The following is a 12,018-nucleotide window of genomic DNA, read 5'->3' as shown; positions in this document are numbered from 1 at the left end:
AGTAAGGGAGTTTCTTCCTCATTTGGAACCATTTCAGCTAATGCCAGTAATGTTGTACAAAACCCAAATTAGATTGAAGAGTTAACCTATAGACTGATAGAGTTATGGCTCAAATCACAAGGGGAAAGTTAAAGCATGACAAGGTTAAAAGACTGAGGAGTCCAGTTCGAGAATGGATAATAGATATTTATATCTTCAACATACCAAAAAAGGAAGGTAAGTAACCAGAGGCAGTTAAATTAACAAAAAAGGCAGAAAAAAGAAAACAGGAGTCCGCGTAATTCATCCTCTATCAATGCCAAGTAGGCAAAACTAATGTCTTTTTCTTATTCTTTTGAAATAAGGAAAAAATACCAATTCAAGGGACAAATTACAGTTGATTGACACTTTGAATTGTTTCTTAGTTTGCTGGGTTTCCATGGAATTTTCCATCGTAACATAAATCAGAGCAGCAGATCAAATGAGCATACAGTCAATTGGTGAAGGAACAAATGGAAGCAATAATAACATACGGGTACAACAGTCTACATTGTAGGAAAGGAACAAGAATATCAACTTTAATATTACACTGGTAACAGAATCAATTGGCCAATGTACCACATCACAATTGATAAATTACCTATTGGCAATCCAGATCATATACAAAGATAAGAAGAAAAAATGTGCCTTATTCAAGAATGCAAGGCAACACCAGTGTATTTCAACTGTAGCAAGCTTTTTAGGAGGTCCTTTTCCAAATCATTGTTGTTATTTCACATGTACCAGGAGGGAGAGAGAAATGTAAGCTCCTTCATAATTTTGGTTCAGTCTGCATATGACAAGTAACAAGGCGGGAGACAAAGAAGAAGGTTTTATACTTATGAGAAAAGGAGAAACAGAAAACATTTTCAGGACAGGATTTTTCCTTTTCCTTGAAAAATAAAAAATTCCAGCAAGCAATAAAGAGACTAACTTGTAGATATCGGGCAATTATCTAAACCCTGCCTGTTACATGTCTAAGTATTATATACATCATAGTTGTCACGGCGCCAAGGCAAACCAAGGCGGTGGAGGGCTATCTAAGCGCTTAGGCGAGAAGGCGCCCGCCTTAAGGCGAACTAGGCGAACAAGTGTTATTTTTTATTTTTCCTATTTTCTAACATTATTTAGTAAGTTATATATACCTTGCATCATAAAAAATCAAGATTAAGCCACATCAAGTCATTAAAAATCAACATTTAGCCACATCAAACCATAAAAAATTAACATTAAGTCATATTAAGTTATAAAAAATCAACATTTAGAGAAATGCTCTTATTCTATAAAAAGTTTGACTGGTCAAATGATTTTATTTTTACATGAGACTTTTTGTATTAGTTATAATATAAAACCAGCTTTCTAACAAGTCTAAGATTACTTAAATCTGAGTTGCAATGACAAAGTAATGCTTCAGTCAAACTTATTTTTAAGTGCGCGAATACTGTTAAAATCGCCTGAATGAAAATAATTTTATGAATATCAAAACAAAATATTTTTTTACCGGACTTTTGGTTTTTAGCAATGTTTTAACATGATAGAATTTATAAAATTTTCATAATTGAGAAAAACCCTAGCATTTAAAAGTTGAAAATCGTCCCTATAACCAAAATCCAGTTTTTGTTCTTGGACTGGGGGGTTGACTTTTTATCCTTTTGGAATTTGATTTTTAAACTATTTTTATTGGATTCAAATAGGGGGTATTTGCTTATTTATGAATAATATCTTAAGTAAATGAAATAACAAATATTAAAAACATTTACTTGAATGATATTTGGCATAAATAAGTGCCGAAACAGAAAGCAACATGCAGTGCAACAAGGCGGCTGTCGCCTAGGCCCCAGGCAAACCGCCTGGACGCCTTGGCGACGCCTTGGCGACGCCTTGACAACTATGATATACATAGGGCATCACATCTACCACCCCAGACCCAAAAGAATATTGTAATTAAATTTGTCCACCAAAACTAGAATCCCCAACGCCCCGATTAAGTATTGTTCTTCTAACAATTACATCTTGCTACATATCATAATCACCAGTTAAAGATCTCAGTGTGGACCAATCTTTTATTGTTTCAGATATATGCTATGAAGGCAACTTGTAGGCATCAAGAATACAAGTTTGACATTCACTGAAACACAAAAGTTAACCTTGAGAAGGAAACATGGAAATGAATGGCTATACTTACCAGCAATACAGCTTAGAATCTACCACTGGTTCTTCAACCCCATGCCATGGAGCAAGCATAATTAACTACCAGCTTCCCATCAAATCCAAAATTCTGTAATTTCAGAGTGGAAGTTGTTACCATGATGTATATACAACATAGGTATCATCTCATTAAATGAAAATAGCACGGAAGCCATCATGTTCCATAAGCTGAAGTTAAAAAGCACATATAGACTAAGAAGGGATACAATCTTCATTTCTTTAATGATTACAGGCAAACTAATCATCTATACACACATCAGAAAGGGAAAAGGTGTTTTATAGTACTGACATTACAAAAGAGGAAACAAGTTAATCCAGTATAAAGCATAAACATGGATCTCTCAAATGTGTCCACCTGGTTAGTTATATCCAGTCCAGAGAGTTTAAGTTCACTACGTCATTGTCGTTTGTCAAGGCCTGGGCATTTTATTTGCCTTGGTTTTAATGTCAAAAGCACAAGAAAATCTAGGTCCTTTGGCCTGTGTTAATAAACAAGTTAATTGCTTCACCCAGTAAGGCCTTGGCTAAAGGAATACAAAGAAAATAATATGGGACTAGCTGAAAAGCTCTTGGGTCCATCACCTAGTATGAGTTAGTAAAAGAAAAAGAAGAAAATAAAAAAGAGCAGCTGTTCCACACTTTATCTTCAGCCATTTTTCTCCAGATAGCAAAACCTAACATTTTTTCCTGCAGAAGTATTCCTGCGAATGAGAACATAGTAATGGAGAAGGTAATAGCCGAACAGGATTCATTTTGGCTAGAGCACCCAAATCTGCTATATATTTGACACGAATTTTCCGTATTGCTGAATGAAGGTCTGAGTTGCTGTTTCCCATAAGAAATAAATAACAATATGAGAAAAAAAATGGAACGTTGTTGTCACTAAGGTTCCCTTGAAATCTGCTTTAGTCTCTCCTTCTAAGACTTCCCATTCAGCAATACCAGCAGAAAACAAATAAGTGGAAAACATTGAACCAATTAAGCAAACCCACAGCCAGCCAAAGGCCCACATACGCAAAAGAAAACAGTAAACATACGCATAAGAAAACAGTAAAGAAGCTAGTCACACAAAAGAAATGATAACAGAGAAATAAAAATTAATTTTTGTCATGTTAGCAATGGCATACACTTATGTGCCAATATATTGAGCTCTAAGAACTAAGAACTCACATCATACAGATCAATAACCAACTCATCTGGGTTTGGCGAAAAGGCACTGTTGACATATACAAACTGCAAAGAAAAAAAAAACATGAAAAAAAAAAGGTGGTCAATTATCAGTGATAATGAAAAAATATACTAAATCGGAAATCATCCATCGAAAATCAATTTACCAGTGTGTCCCTGTGAAGTTGTCGACGAAGAAAGTCAATGACTTTGACAAATTTGTCAGTTCCAGCTATCTGCCAATTCAAGAATGCTTAATAGTTTACACACACATAACAGCTTTATGCATGAATTGAATCAATATGACATAGATACAGTTTTTTATTTAGTCCAGTGCTGATACATTCATTCCTAGTTTAACATATAGCAGAAAGGAAAAGCTTCATTTATGAAAGATGTAGAAAACTCACATAAATGAGTTTATTTTATTCGAAATAAGCCTTGGGTAGGGCTACGTGGGCCTTCAATCCATTGTAATGGGCCACTTTAATGAGCCTAAAATATGGATAGAAGATAGGCACATGGGTGATGCAGATTAATTACCAAACTAGGCTTGTTTTATTAGGACTAAGCCTAGGGCTGAGTTGTATATGCGTTGGGCCTTCAGTCCATGTGGTTTGGAGTGTATTTGGTCACTTTTATGGATCTAAAAGAGGGGTTTTAAGATTGAGTACGGGATTACTCGTTAGTTTCCTTTTTAGTTGGGCTGTGATGGGGTTCACTAGTTTGTTATTCTATTCCATATTTTATTCACGGAGTATTGCTGTCCAGGTATTTCTCTTTCTCACTTCAGATCTGTCCAGGCAATAGCCTTTTCTGGGTGGAACTGTCGACCTCTGTCCAGCACTGATTGCTGGTCACTTTTGTCTAATATTTAAACATAAGGTTCCACTGGTAAGAAGGAGGACTCGATCCAGATTTGAGAGCCATCTGACCTTAGGTTGCTGAGTTATCATATTTCTCTCTGTTTTCGTCTTTTAGTGCCCTGCAGATTCTGGTATTACAATCGGTAGACTTGTTACTTGCTGTTGGTAGTTTCTGGACTGTTATTACATTATTCTGTTGATCTGAATCTAGTTGGACTCCTATTCTGTTCCTGGTTTAATTCTAAGGGACTACTGTGGACTGGAATTCTGTTATCCTTATTTTCTTGAGATTGATATTCTGATTTTTGTTCTATTGTTGGGAGTGGACTGGTTGTTCTTTGGTTTAAAAGTTCTTGTTGTTTGGGTCTAGTTTGATCTTTTCAAATCTAACCCTACATTAAGATAGACCTCTTCAGTGAAATCTTCTAACTCTTGACCTTCAGTCTTTGAAGCTTCAAGAACTATCTTTTGAATGTGAACCTTGACTTCAAGTTCTTTTGGTTTGAATAGAGGTATCTTCACTTCACCTAGAGGAGCTGTGGCTCTTGGGGGTGCTGAAGTGTTTGGTTTAGTGGCATTCTTCTTGACCTCCCTAGATCTGATACCTCTTAATGTAGGATTAGATTTGAAAAGCTCAAACTAGACCCAAACAACAAGAACTTTTAAACCAAAGAACAACCAGTCCACTCCCACCAATAGAACAGAAATCAGAATATCGATCTCAAGAAAATAAGGATAATAGAATTCCAGTCAACAGTAGTCCCTTCGAATTAAACCAGGAACAGAATAGGAGTCCAATTAGATTCAGATCAATAGAATAATGTAATAACAGTCCAGAAAATACCAACAGCAAGTAATAAGTTTACCGATTGTAATACCAGAATCTGCAGGTCACTAAAAGATGAAAATAGAGAGAAATATGATAACTCAGGAACCTGAGGTCAGATGGCTCTCAAATCTGGATCAAGTCCTCCTTCTTACCAGCAGAACCTTAGGTTTAAATATCAGACAAAAGTGACCAGCAATCAGTGCTAGACAGAGGCCAACAGTTCCACCCAGAAAAGGCTATCGAAAATATCAGACAAAAGTGACCAGCAATCAGTGCTGGACAGAGGTCGACAGTTCCACCCAGAAAAGGCTATCGCCTGGACAGATCTGAAGTGAGAAAGAGAAATACCTGGACAACAATACTCCGTGAATAAAATATGAAATAGAATAACAAACTTGAAGAGAACCTCCTGGACTTCTCGCCACAAGGAGTCAATTGGATCAAATACCAATTCCTTTAGCCTTGATCAAACACAAGACCACCACTTTGAGCAAACACAAAACAATCTCAGCAAAGACATTGCAACAACAACAGTTTTTTTGTTTGTATGAATCGTGGGCTACTAATGAGCATTCTCTTTATTTATAATAGTGATGGGGTTACAAAATAGAAACTAAAGTTAGTTCCTAAAAACTGAAATAGGAAACTAGTAAAATAGAAACTCTTCTAGTTACTAACACTGAAAATAGAAACTAGGAAAATTAGAAGCTTACATAAAATAGCAACTGAAACTAAATAAGACTGAAATTTAGAAACTAAATAATAAAACTAGTGAACCCCATCACAGCCCAACTAAAAAGGAAACTAAAGAAAAAGGAAACAAATCAGTGAATCCCGTATGCAACCTTATAACCCCTAATTTAGACCCATAAAAGTGACCCAATACACTCCAAACCACATGGATGGCCCAACACATATACAACCCATCCCTAGGCTTATTCCTAATAAAACAAGCCTAGTTTGGTAATTAATCTGCATTAATGGGATTAGACTTCATTAGTTTAATTAGTCTTTTAATTTACGTGTCTTTTAAGTTCTTTAGTTAGCTTGCGACACTCTCACTTACGAGTGGGATCTTTCCTTTTAAAGTTTTGTTTGTAATGAATTCTCAATTACAATCGGGTTACATCAAGGATCAGCTTTAAGCTCCAATTTGTTTGTGCTTGTCATAGATGAATTAACTAGAGACATTAAGATGAGGTTCTTTGGTGTATGTTTATTGTTCATGATATCGTTTTGGTGGATGAGACAAAAGAAGGGCTTCACGCCAAGTTGGAGTTATGAAGATCAACATTGGAATCAGAAGATTTTTAAAATAAGTAAAATGAAGACGGAATATATAGTGTGTCACTTTAGCTACACAAGGACAGATAACGAGGTGGTGAAAATTGATGAGAGGAAGGTTATGCAAAGTAATTATTCTAGGTATCTGCATTTAATCATAAATAATGAAGGTGATATCGAAGATGATGTTTTACAAAGAACTGAAAAAAATGGATGAAGTGGAGAGGTGCGTCCAAAGTGTTGTGTGATCAACGTATTTCTTTGAAACTTAAAGCAAAATTATATACAATAGTCATACAACCAGCTATGAAGTATTGTGCGGAATGTTGGGCAGTGAAGCATGATGTAAATGAACATAGTGTAACCGATTTGAATGTGTTGAAATAGATGAATGGTAAAACTAGGAAAGATAAAGTAAGAAATGATCATATTAAAGTTGGTTTGGGAGTAGCTCTGATACATGATAAGCTACGAGAAATTTGTTTGAGGTGGCATAGCCATATTCAATAGAGACCTTCAGATGCTCCAGTCATAGTTGTCAACGCATCGCTTAGGTGTTCAGGTAGTTTTCTTGGGGTCTAGGCGACTTTCGCTTTAGTGCAAGGCAACTCGAAATGGTATTGCACCAAATTTCACATTTATTTATGCCAAATATAAATCATTTGCTTAAGATATTATTCATAAATAAGCAAACACCACATAGCTGAATCCAATAAAAATAGCTGAAAATCAACTTACAAAAGGATAAAAAGTCACTCCCCTAGTTCAAGAACAAAAACTATATTTTTTGTTGTAGGGGTAATTTTCAAATTTCAAATGCTGAGGTTTTTCCCAAATCTGAAAAGTAAAAGAGCTAAAAACCAAAAAGTGCAGTCAAATTATCTTTTATTAGAGAACAAGAACATTTTTCTAAAATGTTGATTTTGATGACTTGATGTGACTTATTGTTGATTTTTGATAACTTTTTTTTTTATAGGTAAAGAGGGAAGTAGGTAACAGCCAAGAGGCTCGAACTTGAGACCTCCTGGTGAGCATAGGTTTTTTGCACACCACAACTCACCAACTGCGCTAGGCAATTGTTGTTGTTGTTGTTTTTTTTTTTATTTTTATTTTTTTAATAACTTGATGTGGCTTAATGTTGATTTTTGATAACTTGATGTATCTTAATGTTTTACCAGAAGGGAGAAAAAAAAATGTGGCTTAATGTTGATATTTGATGATATAAGGTATTTGTAGCATACTAATTAATGTTAAAGAAGAGGGAAAATAGAAGATAACACTTGGGCACCTTGATCGCCTACGCGCTTAGGAACCCCTCCACTACCTTGGGACTTGGGTCACCCAATCGCCTTGACATCTATGGTTCCAGAATGGAAGATTGATTTGATTCAGATTGAAGGATCTAAAAAAGCTAGCGGTAAACCTAAAAGGACCTTAGGAGAAGTGTTGAAAAAAAAGCATGCATAGCTTAGGCCTTATATCAAGTATGACATCAAATAGAGATAATTGGATGGCAAGGATCTATGTAGCCAACCCCATTTAGTTGAGATAACGCCATAGTTGTCACGGCGTCAAATCGATCCAAGGCAGTGGAGGGGTGGCTAATCGATTTGACGATGAATCGCCCGTTATGGCGTTGCCATGGCGATCAAATCGCCCATGTGATATTTTTTATTTTCCTTATTTTCTAAAGTTATTTAGTATGCTACTTTTTTATTTCTCCTATTTTCTAAAGTTATTTAGCATGATACAAGCCTACAATATATACCCTATAACATATGAAACCAATATTAAGCAATATCAAATCATCAAAAATCACCATAGCCTTATCAAAATCACCCTACAATTTACAAAAAATCGACTGCCTAGTGAATCAAGCTTAACCTGGCGTCCATGGCGGTGCCATGGCGACGCCTATCAGCCAATGGCGACCGCCATTTGTGAGTCACGTAAATCATAGCACTGCCATGAACTTCTTTTTCCACCAGGATGCCAAATCGTCACCTCGGCGGCGCCATGACAACTATGCATAACGCTGAGTTGTTGTTGTTGTTTTAAGTTGTGTTTGCTAATAGCAATATGATTTCATTTTCCTAGTTAGATTACAAGTGCTCTTGTTCTCTCTTTAAATAGATTATAAGAGCCAAGGCTCAGAGACAATTTGATGAATAGAAAATTAATACTCTGCAAGGGGGCCTAATCACAAGTAGTGAAACTCCCTAAAAAGTTTATCCGAAGTACCTTCTTAATTGCCTGGAACGTTGTGCAATTCAGGAAGAGGGTGTGAGATCCTGTTCCTTGATGGTGGCAACCCATAGTTATCATTCTTCTTTTTTATTTCTGTTTTTCCTACAATTAAGTTATTGTTTTGAATCTTCTATTAATTAATCTTGCTATTATCTATTTAATCTAAGATTGGGTAGTGATGAGGCCAAATATGTCCTCATCCTCAGCACGGCTGAAGCGTGTATGCAAATCTACTACCTCAGTCTCTATACAGGCTGACCTGCCACCTCGGTCTCTCCACAGGCCGACCTGCCACCTCGGTCTCTACATAGGCCGATCCACTACCCCGGCTCGGCACAATCAAATAAGGCGCCCAGAAACGTACACACGCTCACTCCTACATTCAAGGGATGTGACCCCTGATTATAAGGGCAAGAGTCAATCCACTCACATCGTCAAGGTGTCCACACCTCTCACGGCTTGTGCTTTTAAGCTAAGAGAGGAATATTCCCGGAGTATGCCCTGGAATCCGGAATATTCCCAAAATCGTAAAGCCATTCTCCTTAAGGACTCCACGCCTAACAAGACTCTCCACAAACGTTCCTCTTTCTCCTTCCATCAGTAGCCTATAAATACCAAGGTAAGCCTCCATCAGGGGGGATCGAACACTTTTTTTCACTAAAGCTCTCTTGAGCAAACTGTTGTGGAAAGATCTGACTTAGGCATCGGAGAGTCCCCCGTCGGTTCAGCCTGGCTTTCCCCTGTCTTCTCTTCTATGCAGATCGACTGGAGCATCAGGAGCTGCAAAGAAGATTGGCTGGTCAATTTTTACTGCATCAGGTAGAGTTATCACTAGGGGTGTCAATTCGTGGCCCGAACCGACTAAACCGACCGAGACCGACCATTTATAGACCGGCCAGGACCGGCCCGGCCCGGACCGTTTATTAAACGTGTTGGGCTTGAGCCCGGCCCGTTTATAAACGGTTGGTCTTGGTTTTGCTACTTGGACTGTCGGGCGCCCGACCGAGACCGACTGTTTAACACCCGACCGAGACCGGCCTATTGTGCACCGGCCTAGCCCGGCCCTTTAATGATTGTAGAATACCTATTTTACCCCCCAAAATAAAAAGTAAAAACATGTTCATATTTTAAATAATGGTTATATTTGGTATCATTTATTGATTTATTGTCATTTTTTTGGGTTTGCATGAGTGGGCCGAAATATAAGAGCACATTTTAAAGAGGACCCGTTTAAAAACCGGTTAAAGCCCGTTTAACATTAAACATGTTCGTAGCCCGGTTAAGGCCCGACTAAAGCCCGATTAAGGTGGCCCGATTATAGCCCGAGGCCGACCGACCGAATATAAAGCCTACCATGCCCTCAATAACTAAGTCCGATTAGTTAAATGGGCGGACACGGTGTAGCCTTTGAAAGTCTTCAAGCCCGATTAAGCCCGACCGGTTGACACCCCTAGTTATCACCATGCTCAGTTGCTGATTACATGCCGTTCATATGAGAGTCATACCACAGTTGGAAGCCTCTCCACTTGAACCAGCGGCTACTCTGTGTTTGACTCTTTTGTCAGAATCGACAATCCCTATAATGGGGAATCTGTCCATCATATTCCTCCCATCTTTTGAGGCATTTAAGGCCTTAACCAAAGGGCCTTCGAACAGAGTTTACTGAAGAACAGACCTAATGATCTGCCACCATTAAACCTCCTGATTCTGGCTATTTTCTGTCCCAGATCTGAATTATCTTTATTACGTTAAATCCAGCCCTTAGTTCTGAATCATATTTTGGAGATTGCTTGAGCCAGCCAAGAATGTATTCAACCTGAATCTTAGGCTGATCTGACACTTGGATTTTGATTAAATAGAAGTAACCTAATTTCCGAATTCCCAATTTCAGATTTGGTTATTCTCCAAATACTCTTAATCTGACCTTCGGATCATTACTATCTTCTGAAGAGCATCTATATTTATTTGTGAGTGATTGTCAGAGTTTCATCTTCATCTGAGAAGGTTGACTTTTTCTGACTTTTTTATTTGGGTTTGCTTGGGATCTTGTAAGGAAGGTGTTTAGCCTGAACCTAGGGTTCATTCTACCTACCCCCAACCAATGAAAGGTACTCTAATCCATCAAAAGCTTCCCCAATCAAACCTAGTCCAAGAGTGAGCACTAGCCTGCATATAACTTCAGTTTTCTTTCTGGTAAGATACATATAACTTCAGTTAAATCAGGACTAAATGTAATTACCAACAATTTCGTGCCTTTTTTTTTTCTTTGGCGGGGGGAGAGGGAGAATGGGGAAGCAGGAACACATTTGAATTGTGCAATAATAAACTGTTGCAGAATATCTCATAGGAGTCATAGCTCGGGGTTGTAAAAACATCAAATCACCAAAAGCTGATATAATACGCTTATAGAAAGATCAGAACCCCACAAAAGAACATCCTAATGAAGCGACCGAAGTTTCCAATTCGGAAAAAAATTGGAAATAAAAAGGTGAAAATAATACATGTATTCATCTAAATGACGAGGGAAAAAGTATTACAAATGAAGATGAAGAGAGAAATCAAGGCACCTTGAATTTCGCTTGCTTGAGTATGGGAGCGTCACCAGTTGCTCTAAGGTGGACGACAACTGTAGACGGGAAAAAAAAAGGAAGAAGATAGAGATTACCGCCACCATTAAAGGATCCAAGAACTCTGAATCCCTATTTCCCCACCCAATCTGAACTTTGAAGCATTCATGGAGACTAACCTTTGCGTAACGAACTCGGAGATTCTGAAGCCATTGTTCTCAAAGTCGGAAACCTAAGGGGGACTCACTTCAGGCAGTTTCTCTTTTCTACTTATCTTTCTCAGACTCCGTTTGTTTCTAGGTACAACGTACAAATCGCTTGAACTTGGTTTTTACAATCAAACAAACGCATTCCCAGGAAAATTTTCGAACTGGTGAGAAATGGGAGGGAGGGGCAAATTTGTGATTTCACGTTATGAAGATTATAATTATGCATTAACACACGGAGAAGGAATTTTTTTATTTTTTTTAAAAGATGGTTTCCGACTCACCATTCACTCTTATTCCTTTTTGTTTAGGTAAAAAAAGTACCCTACCTCGTTTTAATCAAAGGTTCAAATCTCTAAGGTGAAGAGAGGGATGAATAGAAAATGGGTGGAAAGAGAGAGAGAAAGGAAGATGGAGGAAAAAGATCCAACACTATCAACTCTCCAACTATTCATTCAAGGGTTAAGAGTGTTTGGACATGCATCCCCAGGTGTTGGGATGCCTGACCAAGCTCTCAATTTTTGGAATCGCCGTTAAAGAGTAGTGATTGGAGGGTGCAGTCATTAGAGAGGAGCCAGATCCAAAGATGAGAGAGAGAGAGAGAGAGAGAGAGAGAGAGAGAAGAA

General features: G+C 37.8%; 1 protein-coding gene across 1 annotated transcript; it reads right to left on the bottom strand.

The window, feature by feature from the left end:
- Positions 1-476: 476 nt before the first annotated feature.
- On the bottom strand, positions 477-11,508 carry LOC122075437 (ubiquitin-like protein ATG12). Its single transcript, XM_042640466.1, has 6 exons — positions 11,366-11,508; positions 11,187-11,245; positions 3,561-3,629; positions 3,397-3,459; positions 2,204-2,296; positions 477-808 (listed from the first exon to the last, which is right to left on the bottom strand). The coding sequence occupies exons 1-5, from the start codon at positions 11,397-11,399 to the stop codon at positions 2,237-2,239; spliced, it is 285 nt and encodes a 94-aa protein (XP_042496400.1). The 5' UTR covers positions 11,400-11,508; the 3' UTR covers positions 477-808; positions 2,204-2,236.
- Positions 11,509-12,018: the final 510 nt, after the last annotated feature.

The sequence above is a fragment of the Macadamia integrifolia genome, chromosome 4, assembly GCF_013358625.1.
Source record: "Macadamia integrifolia cultivar HAES 741 chromosome 4, SCU_Mint_v3, whole genome shotgun sequence".
Taxonomy (NCBI): domain Eukaryota; kingdom Viridiplantae; phylum Streptophyta; class Magnoliopsida; order Proteales; family Proteaceae; genus Macadamia; species Macadamia integrifolia.
The sequence above is the reverse complement of the archived record's forward strand: the minus strand, read 5'-3'. Positions and strand labels throughout refer to the sequence as shown.